The following is a 16385-nucleotide window of genomic DNA, read 5'->3' as shown; positions in this document are numbered from 1 at the left end:
GGAGGGGGGGGGGGAGATTAGTGTTACACACATCAGTATAATGTCGCGTTCCCCTGATCAGACGTTGCATGCATCAACCAATGGTTGCGTGCCATGTCATCAACTAATGAATAAAATGTCTATCCAGGCATGTGTAAGATCTGACATGCGACAGCAATGCCTGGGCAGAGGAACGTGCCCAATGTCTGGGAATGGGGAAGGAAATTAGTGTAACACCCTTCAGTAACTGTCTTAGAGGGAGGAATGATATTAGTGGGACACACCCATCAGAAAATGTCTGGGAGGGAGGAATGATATTAGTGGGACACACCCATCAGAAAATGTCTGGGAGGGAGGAATGATATTAGTGGGACACACCCATCAGTAAATGTCTTGGAGGGAGGAATGATATTAGTGGGACACACCCATCAGTAAATGTCTTGGAGGGAGGAATGATATTAGTGGGACACACCCATCAGTAAATGTCTTGGAGGGAGGAATGATATTAGTGGGACACACCGTTCAGTAAATGTCGGGGGAGGAGATTAGTGTAACACGAAGTAGTAAACACCATCAAGGGGTGCATGTCAATGGTCTAAAGTGGCTTCTTCCCTATATCTCCATCAATTCTCCAATGAGGGGAAGGACAGAGTTACTCATCCTGAAAGAAGATTGTGTTGAAATCACAAACAAATCACATGTGGGACCAAACAGCAAGCAGTGAACAGACATGCATCGTCTTTACCAGAAATGCAGATAGCCATCAGATATCGTAAAACAGCATTTCTTAATAATGGCCCTGTGGACCACAAGGGGTGCAAATGTTTGTTTTTACCCTGGCACTATGATCTCACCAGATACCCTGATCTCAAGACAGCTACTAGCACTACTAGCACTATGACCTCACCAGATACCCTGATCTCAAGACAGCTACTAGCACTATGACCTCACCAGATACCCTGATCTCAAGACAGCTACTGGCACTAATAGCACTATGACCTCACCAGATACCCTGATCTCAAGACAGCTACTAGCACTATTAGCACTATGACCTCACCAGCTACCCTGATCTCAAGACAGCTACTAGCACTATTAGCACTATGACCTCACCAGCTACCCTGATCTCAAGACAGCTACTAGCACTATTAGCACTATGACCTCACCAGCTACCCTGATCTCAAGACAGCTACTAGCACTATTAGCACTATGACCTCACCAGCTACCCTGATCTCAAGACAGCTACTAGCACTATGACCTCACCAGATACCCTGATCTCAAGACAGCTACTAGCACTACTAGCACTATGACCTCACCAGCTACCCTGATCTCAAGACAGCTACTAGCACTATGACCTCACCAGCCACCCTGATCTCAAGACAGCTACTTGCACTATGACCTCACCAGCCACCCTGATCTCAAGACAGCTACTAGCACTATGACCTCACCAGCCACCCTGATCTCAAGACAGCTACTAGCACTATGACCTCACCAGCCACCCTGATCTCAAGACAGCTACTAGCACTATGACCTCACCAGCCACCCTGATCTCAAGACAGCTACTAGAACTATGACCTCACCAGCCACCCTGATCTCAAGACAGCTACTAGCACTATGGCCTCACCAGCCACCCTGATCTCAAGACAGCTACTAGCGCTACTAGCACTATGACCTCACCAGCCACCCTGATCTCAAGGCAGCTGCTAGCACTACTAGCACTATGACCTCACCAGCCACCCTGACCTCAAGACAGCTACTAGCACTATGGCCTCACCAGCCACCCTGATCTCAAGACAGCTACTAGCGCTACTAGCACTATGACCTCACCAGCCACCCTGATCTCAAGGCAGCTGCTAGCACTACTAGCACTATGACCTCACCAGCCACCCTGATCTCAAGACAGCTACTAGCACTATGACCTCACCAGCCACCCTGATCTCAAGACAGCTACTAGCACTATGACATCACCAACCACCCTGATCTCAAGACAGCTACTAGCGCTACCTGCACTGTGACCTCACCAGCCACCCTAATCTCAAGACAGCTACTAACGCTACTAGCACTATGACCTCACCAGCCACCCTGATATCTATAGACAGCTACTAGCACTATGACCTCACCAGCCACCCTGATCTCAAGACAGCTACTAGCACTATGACCTCACCAGCAACCCTGATCTCAAGACAGCTACTAGCACTATGATCTCACCAGCCACCCTGATCTCAAGACAGCTACTAGCACTATGTCCTCACCAGCCACCCTGATCTCAAGACAGCTACTAGCACTATGACCTCACCAGCCACCCTGATCTCAAGACAGCTACTAGAACTATGACCTCACCAGCCACCCTGATCTCAAGACAGCTACTAGCACTATGACCTCACCAGCCACCCTGATCTCAAGACAGCTACTAGCACTATGGCCTCACCAGCACTGATCTCAAGGCCTCACCAGCCAGCCACCCTGATCTCAAGGCAGCTGCTAGCACTACTAGCACTATGACCTCACCAGCCACCCTGACCTCAAGACAGCTACTAGCGCTACTAGCACTATGACCTCACCAGCCACCTTGATATCAAGACAGCTACTAGCACTATGACCTCACCAGCCACCCTGATCTCAAGACAGCTACGAGTACTATGACCTCACCAGCCACCCTGATCTCAAGACAGCTACTAGCACTATGACCTCACCAGCCACCCTGATCTCAAGACAGCTACTAGCACTATGACCTCACCAGCCACCCCGATCTCAAGACAGCTACTAGCACTATGACCTCACCAGCCACCCTGATCTCAAGACAGCTACTAGCGCTACCTGCACTGTGACCTCACCAGCCACCCTAATCTCAAGACAGCTACTAACGCTACTAGCACTATGACCTCACCAGCCACCCTGATATCTATAGACAGCTACTAGCACTATGACCTCACCAGCCACCCTGATCTCAAGACAGCTACTAGCACTATGACCTCACCAGCCACCCTGATCTCAAGACAGCTACTAGCACTACTAGCACTATGACCTCACCAGCCACCCTGATCTCAAGACAGCTACTAGCACTATGACCTCACCAGCCACCCTGATCTCAAGACAGCTACTAGCACTATGACCTCACCAGCCACCCTGATCTCAAGACAGCTACTAGCACTATGACCTCACCAGCCACCTTGATCTCAAGACAGCTACTAGCGCTACTAGCACTATGACCTCACCAGCCACCCTGATCTCAAGGCAGCTGCTAGCACTACTAGCACTATGACCTCACCAGCCACCCTGACCTCAAGACAGCTACTAGCGCTACTAGCACTATGACCTCACCAGCCACCCTGATCTCAAGGCAGCTGCTAGCACTACTAGCACTATGACCTCACCAGCCACCCTGACCTCAAGACAGCTACTAGCGCTACTAGCACTATGACCTCACCAGCCACCCTGATCTCAAGACAGCTACAAGCACTATGACCTCACCAGCCACCCTGATCTCAAGACAGCTACTAGCACTATGACATCACCAACCACCCTGATCTCAAGACAGCTACTAGCACTATGACCTCACCAGCCACCCTGATCTCAAGACAGCTACTAGCGCTACCTGCACTGTGACCTCACCAGCCACCCTAATCTCAAGACAGCTACTAACGCTACTAGCACTATGACCTCACCAGCCACCCTGATATCTATAGACAGCTACTAGCACTATGACCTCACCAGCCACCCTGATCTCAAGACAGCTACTAGCACTATGACCTCACCAGCCACCCTGATCTCAAGACAGCTACTAGCACTATGACCTCACCAGCCACCCTGATCTCAAGACAGCTACTAGCACTATGACCTCACCAGCCACCCTGATCTCAAGACAGCTACTAGCACTATGACCTCACCAGCCACCCTGATCTCAAGACAGCTACTAGCACTATGACCTCACCAGCCACCCTGATCTCAAGACAGCTACTAGAACTATGACCTCACCAGCCACCCTGATCTCAAGACAGCTACTAGCACTATGACCTCACCAGCCACCCTGATCTCAAGACAGCTACTAGCACTATGGCCTCACCAGCCACCCTGATCTCAAGACAGCTACTAGCGCTACTAGCACTATGACCTCACCAGCCACCCTGATCTCAAGGCAGCTGATCTCAAGCACTACTAGCACTATGGCCTCACCAGCCACCCTAATCTGACCTCAAGACAGCTACTAGACGCTACTAGCACTATGACCTCACCAGCCACCCTGATCTCAAGACAGCTACGAGTACTATGACCTCACCAGCCACCCTGATCTCAAGACAGCTACTAGCACTATGACCTCACCAGCCACCCCGATCTCAAGACAGCTACTAGCACTATGACCTCACCAGCCACCCCGATCTCAAGACAGCTACTAGCACTATGACCTCACCAGCCACCCTGATATCTATAGACAGCTACTAGCACTATGACCTCACCAGCCACCCTGATCTCAAGACAGCTACTAGCACTATGACCTCACCAGCCACCCTGATCTCAAGACAGCTACTAGCACTACTAGCACTATGACCTCACCAGCCACCCTGATCTCAAGACAGCTACTAGCACTATGACCTCACCAGCCACCCTGATCTCAAGACAGCTACTAGCACTATGACCTCACCAGCCACCCTGATCTCAAGACAGCTACTAGCACTATGACCGCACCAGCCACCTTGATCTCAAGACAGCTACTAGCACTATGACCTCACCAGCCACCTTGATCTCAAGACAGCTACGTGCACTATGACCTCACCAGCCACCCTGATCTCAAGACAGCTACTAGCACTATGACCTCACCAGCCACCCTGATCTCAAAACAGCTACTAGCACTATGACCTCACCAGCCACCCTGATCTCAAGACAGCTACTAGCACTATGACCTCACCAGCCACCCTGATCTCAAGACAGCTACTTGCACTATGACCTCACCAGCCACCCTGATCTCAAGACAGCTACTAGCACTATGACCTCACCAGCCACCCTGATCTCAAGACAGCTACTTGCACTATGACCTCACCAGCCACCCTGATCTCAAGACAGCTACTAGCACTATGACCTCACCAGCCACCCTGATCTCTATAGACAGCTACTAGCACTATGACCTCACCAGCAACCCTGATCTCTATAGGCAGCTTCTAGCACTATGACCTCACCAGCCACCCTGATCTCAAGACAGCTACTAGCACTATGGTCTCATGCACTGAGACACAGAACACAACAAGCTGCACAGTTTAGTAACAATGTGACTGACAGTACTGCCACTACAGTACACACACCTAACACAACGTCACACTGACACACCATGCCCTGTACTCTACTATACCTTCATGGGATAGCCTGTTACCCATGTCTTATAGATATACCTACAGCAGCAGTATCTGTCTGAACGAGACAGTTACTGCTCTCTGTCTTCTCATGTCAGCTCCAGGCTGTGGGTACAGACGGCAGGGTGAAGTGGAACCAACCTGGGAAGAGAGGGCAGCGTTTGAGGAGCGGAGAGCAGCAGGAGGACGAGGAGGCCCGGAGAGGAGGGCAACAGCACCACGCCATGTGTACTGGCAGCTTACAGCTCCTAGAAATCAATGATGCCAACTGCTCTCAGCTACTAGGCTTTCAGATTGTCTGTCTGGCAGTTTGGCAGTCTGGCGGTCTGGCAGTCTGGCTCTGTCTATTTATCTCAGAGGCAGCACTGACTTTCACTCTCACCAGTGTAGGATGTTTGCTCTGTCGATCTCTGTAGAGCTTCTTCCTGTATCTCTATCACCCAGTCTATTCTCTATTACAATTCTCTCTCTCATTCTCTCTCCTCTCTTTCTCTGGAAATCCCATCTGCCCCCCACCTCTCTCTCTCTCTCTCTCTCTCTCTCTCTGTCTCTCTGTCTCTGTCTCTGTCTCTGTCTCTGTCTCTGTCTCTGTCTCTGTCTCTCTGTCTCTCTGTCTCTCTGTCTCTCTGTCTCTGTCTCTCTGTCTCGCTGCTGCCCAGTCTATTAACACAAAACACTCTCTTCTGATGGCATGTGTGTGTGGGCTGGTCAGTGAGAGAGAGTGTGTGTATGGTCACTGAGTGTGTGTGTGTTTGTGTGTATGTCACTGAGTGTGTGTTTGTGTGTATGGTCACTGAGTGTGTGTGTGTGTTTGTGTGTATGGTCACTGAGTGTATGTGTGTGTGTGTTTGTGTGTATGGTCACTGAGTGTGTGTTTGTGTGTGTTTGTGTTTGTGTGTATGATCACTGAGTGTGTGTGTGTGTGTGTTTGCGTGTGACTCCTTACTGTAGTTCTCTCTGGATAAGAGTGTCTGCTAAATGACTCCTTACTGTAGGTCTCTCTGGATAAGAGTGTCTGCTAAATGACTCCTTACTGTAGGTCTCTCTGGATAAGAGTGTCTGCTAAATGACTCCTTACTGTAGGTCTCTCGGGATAAGAGTGTCTGCTAAATGACACCTTACTGTAGGTCTCTCGGGATAAGAGTGTCTGCTAAATGACTCCTTACTGTAGTTCTCTCGGGATAAGAGTGTCTGCTAAATGACACCTTACTGTAAGTCTCTCGGGATAAGAGTGTCTGCTACAGTGCCTTGCGAAAGTATTCGGCCTCCTTGAACTTTGCGACCTTTTGCCACATTTCAGGCTTCAAACATAAAGATATAAAACTGTATTTTTTTGTGAAGAATCAACAACAAGTGGGACACAATCATGAAGTGGAACGACATTTATTGGATATTTCAAACTTTTTTAACAAATCAAAAACTGAAAAATTGGGCCTTGCCAGAAACAGGAAGCATTTTCAAACAGTTTGAAAACATTATGGTGTTTTGAGTTAAGAGCAGAATTAGATCCCTTCTTCTGGATTTTCCAAATGCTTTAAATGGGATTCCCTCCTCTTATTGTTTATTCCCTCCTCTTATTGTTTATTCCCTGCTCTTATTGTTTATTCCCTCCTCGTGTTGTTTATTCCCTCCTCTTATTGTTTATTCCCTGCTCTTATTGTTTATTCCCTGCTCTTATTCTTTATTCCCTGCTCTTATTGTTTATTCCCTGCTCTTATTGTTTATTCCCTGCACTTATTGTTTATTCCCTCTTCTTATTGTTTATTCCCTCCTCTTATTGTTTATTCCCTCCTCTTATTGTTTATTCCCTGTTCTCATTGTTTATTCCCTGTTCTCATTGTTTATTCCCTGTTCTCATTGTTTATTCCCTGCTCTTATTGTTTATTCCCTGCTCTTATTCTTTATTCCATTCCCTGCTCTTATTCTTTATTCCCTGCTATTATTGTTTATTCCCTCCTCGTGTTGTTTATTCCCTCCTCTTATTGTTTATTCCCTGTTGTTATTGTTTATTCCCTGCTCTTATTGTTTATTCCCTCCTCTTATTGTTTATTCCCTCCTCTTATTGTTTATTACCTCCTCTTATTGTTTATTCCCTCCTCTTATTGTTTATTCCCTCCTCTTATTGTTTATTCCCTCCTCTTATTGTTTATTCCCTCCTCTTATTGTTTATTCCCTCCTCTTATTGTTTATTCCCTGCTCTTATTGTTTATTCCCTCCTCGTGTTGTTTATTCCCTCCTCTTATTGTTTATTCCCTGCTCTTATTGTTTATTCCCTGCTCTTATTCTTTATTCCCTGCTCTTATTGTTTATTCCCTGCTCTTATTGTTTATTCCCTCTTCTTATTGTTTATTCCCTCCTCTTATTGTTTATTCCCTGCTCTTATTGTTTATTCCCTGCACTTATTGTTTATTCCCTCCTCTTATTGTTTATTCCCTGCTCTTATTCTTTATTCCATTCCCTGCTCTTATTCTTTATTCCCTGCTATTATTGTTTATTCCCTCCTCGTGTTGTTTATTCCCTCCTCTTATTGTTTATTCCCTGTTGTTATTGTTTATTCCCTGCTCTTATTGTTTATTCCCTCCTCTTATTGTTTATTCCCTCCTCTTATTGTTTATTCCCTCCTCTTATTGTTTATTCCCTCCTCTTATTGTTTATTCCCTCCTCTTATTGTTTATTCCCTCCTCTTATTGTTTATTACCTCCTCTTATTGTTTATTCCCTGCTCTTATTGTTTATTCCCTCCTCTTATTGTTTATTACCTCCTCTTATTGTTTATTCCCTCATCTTATTGTTTATTCCCTCATCTTATTGTTTATTCCCTCCTCTAATTGTTTATTCCCTCCTCTTATTGTTTATTCCCTGCTCTTATTGTTTATTCCCTGCTCTTATTGTTTATTCCCTGCTCTTATTGTTTATTCCCTGCTCTTATTGTTTATTCCCTGCTCTTATTGTTTATTCCCTGCTCTTATTGTTTATTCCCTCCTCTTATTGTTTATTCCCTGCTCTTATTCTTTATTCCCTGCTCTTATTGTTTATTCCCTGCTCTTATTGTTTATTCCCTGCTCTTATTCTTTATTCCCTGCTCTTATTGTTTATTCCCTCTTATTGTTTATTCCCTCTTATTGTTTATTCCCTGCTCTTATTGTTTATTCCCTGCTCTTATTGTTTATTCCCTGCTCTTATTGTTTATTCCCTGCTCTTATTGTTTATTCCCTCCTTGTCAGGATTTGGCCAGGGTTGTTCCGGTTTTTGGTCACTAGATGCCCCCATTGTGCCTTTTGACCTTTTGTTTTCCCTTGATCCCCATTATTATTTGCACCTGTGCCTCGTTTCCCCTGATTGTATTTAAACCCTTTGTTTTCCTCAGTTCTGTGCTCTGTGTTTGTATGCTGGCACCCAGCCCTAGTACTCTGTGAACTCGTGTAGATCCCGGTGGAATTCTGTATTTTTGTTCTTGTTTTTTTGAGTATCTTTTAAGGCTTTTTGTGCTTTACCTTCCACCTTGTGGATTTACCTTTTTGTCTTGGAGGATTACCTTAGTTCTTGTGGAATTCCTTTTGAGGTTGTGGAGTTACATGTTTTCCTGAAGAAACTTCACTTTTTACTTCATTAAATACACCGTCTCAAGTACTGCTTTGTCTGCCTCATCTTCTGGGTTCTGCCGACTATTCGTGGCTCAGTTGGTTAAGTGACTGTTTCTCACTCCGGAGACCCGGGTTCGTAACCGGGTCCTGACACTCCTATTGTTTATTCCCTGCTCTTATTGTTTATTCCCTGCTCTTATTGTTTATTCCCTCTTATTGTTTATTCCCTGCTCTTATTCTTTATTCCATTCCCTGCTCTTATTCTTTATTCCCTGCTCTTAATCTTTATTCCCTGCTCTTATTCTTTATTCCCTGCTCTTATTGTTTATTCCCTGCTCTTATGGTTTATTCCCTGCTCTTATGGTTTATTCCCTGCTCTTATGGTTTATTCCCTTCTCTTATGGTTTATTCCCTTCTCTTATGGTTTATTCCCTTCTCTTATGGTTTATTCCCTTCTCTTATGGTTTATTCCCTTCTCTTATGGTTTATTTACTCACCTCTTATGGTTTATTCTCACCTCTTATGGTTTATTCTCACCTCTTATGGTTTATTCTCACCTCTTATGGTTTATTCTCCTTCTCTTATGGTTTATTCTCACCTCTTATGGTTTATTCTCACCTCTTATGGTTTATTCTCACCTCTTATGGTTTATTCTCACCTCTTATGGTTTATTCTCACCTCTTATGGTTTATTCTCACCTCTTATGGTTTATTCTCACCTCTTATGGTTTATTCTCACCTCTTATGGTTTATTCTCACCTCTTATGGTTTATTCTCACCTCTTATTGTTTATTTCCTCTTATTGTTTATTTCCTCTTATGGTTTATTCCCTGCTCTTATGGTTTATTCCCTTCTCTTATGGTTTATTCTCACCTCTTATGGTTTATTCTCACCTCTTATTGTTTATTTCCTCTTATTGTTTATTTCCTCTTATTGTTTATTCCCTGCTCTTATATGGTGTGTTAAACTCAAGCCAGCAGTATTAACTAAAAAGCAGGCCCTAATTTGCATTTAAAAAACGAACGCAAAACTACATTTAGCAAAAAGAACTGATTAATGAATGCTTGCCTTGGACTATTAGCATAGCAGCCATTCGCGGCTGAAATTCTACACAAAACCAGTGGTGGAATAAGTACCCAATTGTCATACTTGAGTAAAAGTATAGATACCTTAATAGAAAGTTACTCAAGTGAAAGTCACCCAGTAAAATACTACTTGAGTAAAAGTCTAAAAGTATTTGGTTTTTAATATCTATAAGTATTTGGTTCTAAAATATACTTGTGTATCAAAAGTAGAAGTACAAGTATAAATCATTTCAAATTCCTTATATTAAGCAAAGCGGACGGCACCACGTTCTTGTTTTATTTACAGAGAGCCAGGGGACAAGTCCAACACTCATACATTATTTATAAAAGAGCATTTCTGTTCAGTGAGTCCGCCAAGCCAGAGGCAGTAGGGATGACCACGTCTTCTCCTGATAAGTGCTAGAATTTGACAATTTTCTTGTTCGGCTAAGCATTCAAAATGTATTGAGTACTTTGGGTTTTCAGGGACAGCGTATGGAGTAAAAAGCACAATATTTTCTTTAGGAATGTAGTGAAGTAAAAGTAAAAGTTGTCAAAAATATATATATTAAAGTAAAGTACAGATACACCAAAATCAACTCAAGTAGTACTTTAAAGTACTTTACACCACTGCAAAAAAAAACACATGTTCTTGTTAAGTGAATTTCTTTTCTGTCTCACCTGAGTTCATGAAGGACCAATATAGAGGGGAGGCGCCCACAAACGCTCCTGTTTTTACACTTGACCACAGAGTGATCTATAGGGCAGTCAGCCACAAACGCTCCTGTTTTTACACTTGACCACAGAGTGATCTATAGGGCAGTCAGCCACAAACGCTCCTGTTTTTACACTTGACCACAGAGTGATCTATAGGGCAGTCAGCCACAAACGCTCCTGTTTTTACACTTGACCACAGAGTGATCTATAGGGCAGTCAGCCACAAACACTCCTGTTTTTACACTTGACCACAGAGTGATCTATAGGGCAGTCAGCCACAAACGCTCCTGTTTTTACACTTGACCACAGAGTGATCTATAGGGCAGTCAGCCACAAACGCTCCTGTTTTTACACTTGACCACAGAGTGATCTATAGGGCAGTCAGCCACAAACGCTCCTGTTTTTACACTTGACCACAGAGTGATCTATAGGGCAGTCAGCCACAAACGCTCCTGTTTTTACACTTGACCACAGAGTGATCTATAGGGCAGTCAGCCACAAACGCTCCTGTTTTTACACTTGACCACAGAGTGATCTATAGGGCAGTCAGCCACAAACGCTCCTGTTTTTACACTTGACCACAGAGTGATCTATAGGGCAGTCAGCCACAAACGCTCCTGTTTTTACACTTGACCACAGAGTGATCTATAGGGCAGTCAGCCACAAACGCTCCTGTTTTTACACTTGACCACAGAGTGATCTATAGGGCAGTCAGCCACAAACGCTCCTGTTTTTACACTTGACCACAGAGTGATCTATAGGGCAGTCAGCCACAAACGCTCCTGTTTTTACACTTGACCACAGAGTGATCTATAGGGCAGTCAGCCACAAACGCTCCTGTTTTTACACTTGACCACAGAGTGATCTGTTTTTACACTTAGGGCAGTCAGCCACAAACGCTCCTGTTTTTACACTTGACCACAGAGTGATCTATAGGGCAGTCAGCCACAAACACTCCTGTTTTTACACTTGACCACAGAGTGATCTATAGGGCAGTCAGCCACAAACGCTCCTGTTTTTACACTTGACCACAGAGTGATCTATAGGGCAGTCAGCCACAAACGCCCAGTACGGCAGCACCATTTTTAAAGTTCACTTCTGGTATTTAATCTAAACGGTTGTCTTCGGACAAATGGGATTCACAAGTTTTGAACGTGGAGATATGGTTGAGTGTGTAACATTCCAAACTAATTTGCTATCTTAATGTCCCACAAGTCAGGGGTTTAAATTTCAGCTTGTCCCACTTTCACTCCTTCTCTGTGTCCTCATGTTTCTAATCCGTGTAAATAAAGCATTGAAGATATAATGGTGGAATTCCACACAGAAAAAGCTGGAATTCCTATTCAGACTTGAGACCAGTTGACTTAACATGGACTTATGTCAAAGAATGTTCATACTTTATTGACTCAAGTCTATGTTAAGTCTGTATATCTCAAGTCTGAATAGGGCACCATGTGCTCAGTGTAACAAGAGTGAAGACTGGCTGACCCAGGTACAAATCCATGTTGTCACACACACAACAGCTTTATGCTGTACGTGTTGCCTCTGCTATAAATTGGACATGCTATCTCTGCTATAGATTGGACATGTCTCTGCTATAAATTGGACATGCTATCTCTGCTATAAATTGGACATGCTATCTCTGCTATAGATTGGACATGTTGTCTCTGCTATTAGTTGGGACATGTTGTCTCTGCTATTAGTTGGACATGCTATCTCTGCTATAGATTGGACATGTCTCTGCTATAAATTGGACATGCTATCTCTGCTATAAATTGGACATGTTGCCTCTGCTATAAATTGGACATGCTATCTCTGCTATAGATTGGACATGTTGTCTCTGCTATTAGTTGGGACATGTTGTCTCTGCTATAGATTGGACATGTTGTCTCTGCTATTAGTTGGGACATGTTGTCTCTGCTATTAGTTGGACATGTTGTCTCTGCTATTAGTTGGACATGTTGTCTCTGCTATTAGTTGGACATGTTGTCTCTGCTATTAGTTGGACATGTTGTCTCTGCTATTAGTTGGGACATGTTGTCTCTGCTATTAGTTGGGACATGTTGTCTCTGCTATTAGTGGAACATGTTGTCTCTGCTATTAGTTGGACATGTTGTCTCTGCTATTAGTTGGACATGTTGTCTCTGCTATTAGTTGGGACATGTTGTCTCTGCTATTAGTTGGGACATGTTGTCTCTGATATTAGTTGGGACATGTTGTCTCTGATATTAGTTGGGACATGTTGTCTCTGCTATTAGTTGGACATGTTGTCTCTGCTATTAGTTGAAACATGTTGTCTCTGCTATTAGTTGGAACATGTTGTCTCTGCTATTAGTTGAACATGTTGTCTCTGCTATTAGTTGGGACATGTTGTCTCTGATATTAGTTGGACATGTTGTCTCTGCTATTAGTTGAAACATGTTGTCTCTGATATTAGTTGGACATGTTGTCTCTGATATTAGTTGGACATGTTGTCTCTGCTATTAGTTGGACATGTTGTCTCTGCTATTAGTTGAAACATGTTGTCTATGATATTAGTTGGACATGTTGTCTCTGCTATTAGTTGGGACATGTTGTCTCTGCTATTAGTTGGGACATGTTGTCTCTGCTATTAGTTGGGACATGTTGTCTCTGCTATTAGTTGGGACATGTTGTCTCTGCTATTAGTTGGGACATGTTGTCTCTGCTATTAGTTGGGACATGTTGTCTCTGCTATTAGTTGGGACATGTTGTCTCTGCTATTAGTTGGGACATGTTGTCTCTGCTATTAGTTGGGACATGTTGTCTCTGCTATTAGTTGGACATGTTGTCTCTGCTATTAGTTGGACATATTGTCTCTGCTTTGTACATGTTACAATAACCCTAAACATTTTGAATGTAACATCATTTATACTCTCACAATGAGCCTGGCAACTGTTGTAGTATTGAGTAGTAATAGTGATTGCTATGTAATGAGTGGTAGTAATGAGTAGTAATAGTGAGTGCTATGTAATGAGTGGTACTAATGAGTAGTAATAGTGAGTGCTATGTAATGAGTGGTAGTAATGAGTAGTAATAGTGAGTGCTATGTAATGAGTGGTACTAATGAGTAGTAATAGTGAGTGCTATGTAAAGAGTGGTAGTAATGAGTGGTAGTAACGAGTGCTATTGCCTATCCTAGGGAAAGTAGTTGGACAAATATGACAGCTCTGTCTATTAATCTCAATACATTTATAAAATGTGTCACTTGAAATGAATGTATCAAAATATTATTGTAATTTGATGCTGACTTTTACAGTTTCTGAAACCCCAGAAAGGTGTTTTCACAACTCTGTTAAAATCAGCCGTATTACCAGAGTACCTTGAGATTCATTGAAATGTCTGCCACAGTAGTGTTTCAGAGTACTTTCATTCTGTTCTAAAACACATTCTACTGTATCTATCAAAACACATTGTAACGTTCGTCGTCTTCCTCTGATGAAGTGTAAGAGAGGTCGGACCAATTTTCAGGGTGGTATGTGTCCATTTTAATATGACAAATTTAAAACTACACAAATACAAAATAACAAAGTGAAACAAACTAAACGGTCCCGTGTGGCACAAACACAAACACGGAAAATAATCACCCACAACTCAAAAATGAAACCAGGCTACCTAAATATGGTTCTCAATCAGGGACAACGATAAACAGCTGCCTCTGATTGAGAACCATACCAGGCCAAACACAGAAATCCCAAAACATAGAAAAAGGAACATAGACAACCCACCCAACTCACGCCCTGACCATACTAAAACAAAGACATAATAAAATACCTAAGGTCAGAACGTGACACACATTGGGTTCACATTCAAACAGATCTTAGCTTAGGTGAGCTACTTCTCATGGTTTCAATAGACAAACAGGTGTTCAAATCAAATGATATTGGTCACATACACATATTTAGCAGATGTTATTGCGGGTGTAGCAAAATGCTTGTGTTCCTAGCTCCAACAGCACACTAGTATGTTTTGAGGCTTTCTATTTTAACAGAAACATGCATTATAAACCCAACTCAAATGGCCTCCTTTCCACTTCTCTCTCCGTCTCTCTGTCATCCATTTTTTGTTCATGTTAAAGTGAAGAAAAGGAGGATGAGGATGGTACTTCTCTAGAAACTACACTGGTCCACGGTTGTGTCCCAAATGGCAACCTATATCCCTCTGTAGTGCACTACGTTTCACCACAGCCTTATGGGTCTTGGTCAAAAGAAGTGCACTATATAGGGAATAAGGTACCACTTGGGATGAAACCCCGTGTCCTGATTGAATGGGAGTGATTATTGTGTGTCAGACAGCTGTAATCAGCCTGAAGGCGTGTCGGGTCAGAACCTCTTAAAGGAGAAACAGCACTGTTTCCAGACACTGACAGACACATTACAGATAAATCTAACAGAGCAGAATGAGTCCCAAATGGAACCCTATTCCCTATTTAGTTCACTACTTTTGACCAGAGCCCAATATGGTCAAAATTCCTATCAGAAGCTCTATCAGAAGCCCTATCAAAAATCCTATCAGAAGCCCTATCAAAAATCCTATCAGAAGCCCTATCAGAAGCCCTATCAAAAATCCTATCAGAAGCCCTATCAGAAGCCGTATCAAAAATCCTACCAGAAGAGCCAAACATGTGGAAATGACATGGGCAATAGTCTAACAGAGAATATATATCAGTATCTTCATCATCATATCACAGACTGGATCATACTGGTTATATTAATGGAACAAATCAGTCATCTGATTGTAATGAAGCCTACTGTACCAGTCAAAAGTAGAATAATAGTGAAGATATCAAAATGATCAAATAACACATATGGAATCATGTAGTAATCAAAAAAAGTGAGATTATTCAAAGTAGCCACAGGAAATAAGGAAACTGTATGGCTGTGGGGTAAGTGTGTATGAAATGGATGTCAGTGAGGTACAGGGGTAACATGAGACAGACAGGGGGCTCTAAGTTTAGCCTAACCGCCTAGTACAACACACGCCTGTGTGGCTGAACTACTGTTGGGAGATTCCCTCACTGTAGTAGAGTGGCTAACACAGAAAAACACACACACTTCTCTACTGCATATCATAGTCTAACGATCACACATTATCCATTGATCTCTTTTATTGCCTCTGTCCTCAGAGGGGAGGGAGAGAGAGAGAGAGTAGCACTAACACACACAGCATAAGTTCCAGACAAAATGGGACTCAAACATACTCAATGAATACAGATAGTTAGAGAGAAGAGTGTGTCTCACCTCTGTCCTGCTGTCTGTTCTCTCCTGTCACTTCATTCGTCATGAGGGTGGAAGTGGTACGGTAGTCCAGTCCAGTAGTCCCAGTGTGTGTCCACCAGGCTAAAGCCCAGTCATTCTGCTCCTGTCCCTGTTCCTGGGTTTTGAAAGAGCAACAGACAGTAATGAATACAGCCGTGAGAGTGTGTGACAGTGTGTGAGAAGAGAGTGTCTGACAGTGTGTGAGAAGAGAGTGTGTTTGTGAGAAGATAATGTCTGTATGTCAGGGGCAGCATAACTCAGACAACTGAGGAAGTACTGAAACTCCTCCCCCTCCACTAACTTCTATGGGACAGGGTTTCCACTGGATAGCAACCATTAAGTCAGATTCCACAGTCACAAAGTCAAAAAAAAGCCCCCAAAATACATGTAAAAAAGAGAGATTGTAGATATGGGCAGAGTTCAGCCAT

At 43.4% G+C, this 16385-nt stretch overlaps 1 protein-coding gene and 2 long non-coding RNA genes across 10 annotated transcripts in view; all 3 read right to left on the bottom strand.

The window, feature by feature from the left end:
- The window catches only part of sh3tc2 (SH3 domain and tetratricopeptide repeats 2), a gene marked incomplete at its 3' end in the record, with an annotated part of 60927 nt that extends 44732 nt beyond the window's left edge, over positions 1–16195 (bottom strand). The window contains exon 1 of the mRNA XM_052518265.1: positions 15940–16195. Coding sequence (XP_052374225.1) covers positions 15940–15982 — 43 coding nt within the window. The remainder of the gene's footprint in view (positions 1–15939) is intronic.
- On the bottom strand, positions 6–5308 carry LOC127928106 (uncharacterized). Of its 7 annotated transcripts, none has more exons than XR_008130469.1 (3): positions 4292–5308; positions 2480–2664; positions 6–1851 (listed from the first exon to the last, which is right to left on the bottom strand). It is a non-coding gene; the product is annotated as an uncharacterized LOC127928106 (long non-coding RNA). The 7 variants fall into 7 exon arrangements; XR_008130472.1 differs by having other exon boundaries at positions 4336–5308; XR_008130467.1 differs by lacking the exon at positions 4292–5308 and adding an exon at positions 3991–4093 and having other exon boundaries at positions 2480–3946.
- Positions 9394–11528, bottom strand: LOC127928103 (uncharacterized). Of its 2 annotated transcripts, none has more exons than XR_008130414.1 (3): positions 9794–11528; positions 9500–9713; positions 9394–9458 (listed from the first exon to the last, which is right to left on the bottom strand). It is a non-coding gene; the product is annotated as an uncharacterized LOC127928103 (long non-coding RNA). The 2 variants fall into 2 exon arrangements; XR_008130424.1 differs by having other exon boundaries at positions 9500–9679; positions 9774–9836.
- Positions 16196–16385: the final 190 nt, after the last annotated feature.

The sequence above is a fragment of the Oncorhynchus keta genome, chromosome 4, assembly GCF_023373465.1.
Source record: "Oncorhynchus keta strain PuntledgeMale-10-30-2019 chromosome 4, Oket_V2, whole genome shotgun sequence".
Lineage (NCBI taxonomy): Eukaryota > Metazoa > Chordata > Actinopteri > Salmoniformes > Salmonidae > Oncorhynchus > Oncorhynchus keta.
This window is presented reverse-complemented; position numbering and strand designations above follow the sequence as displayed.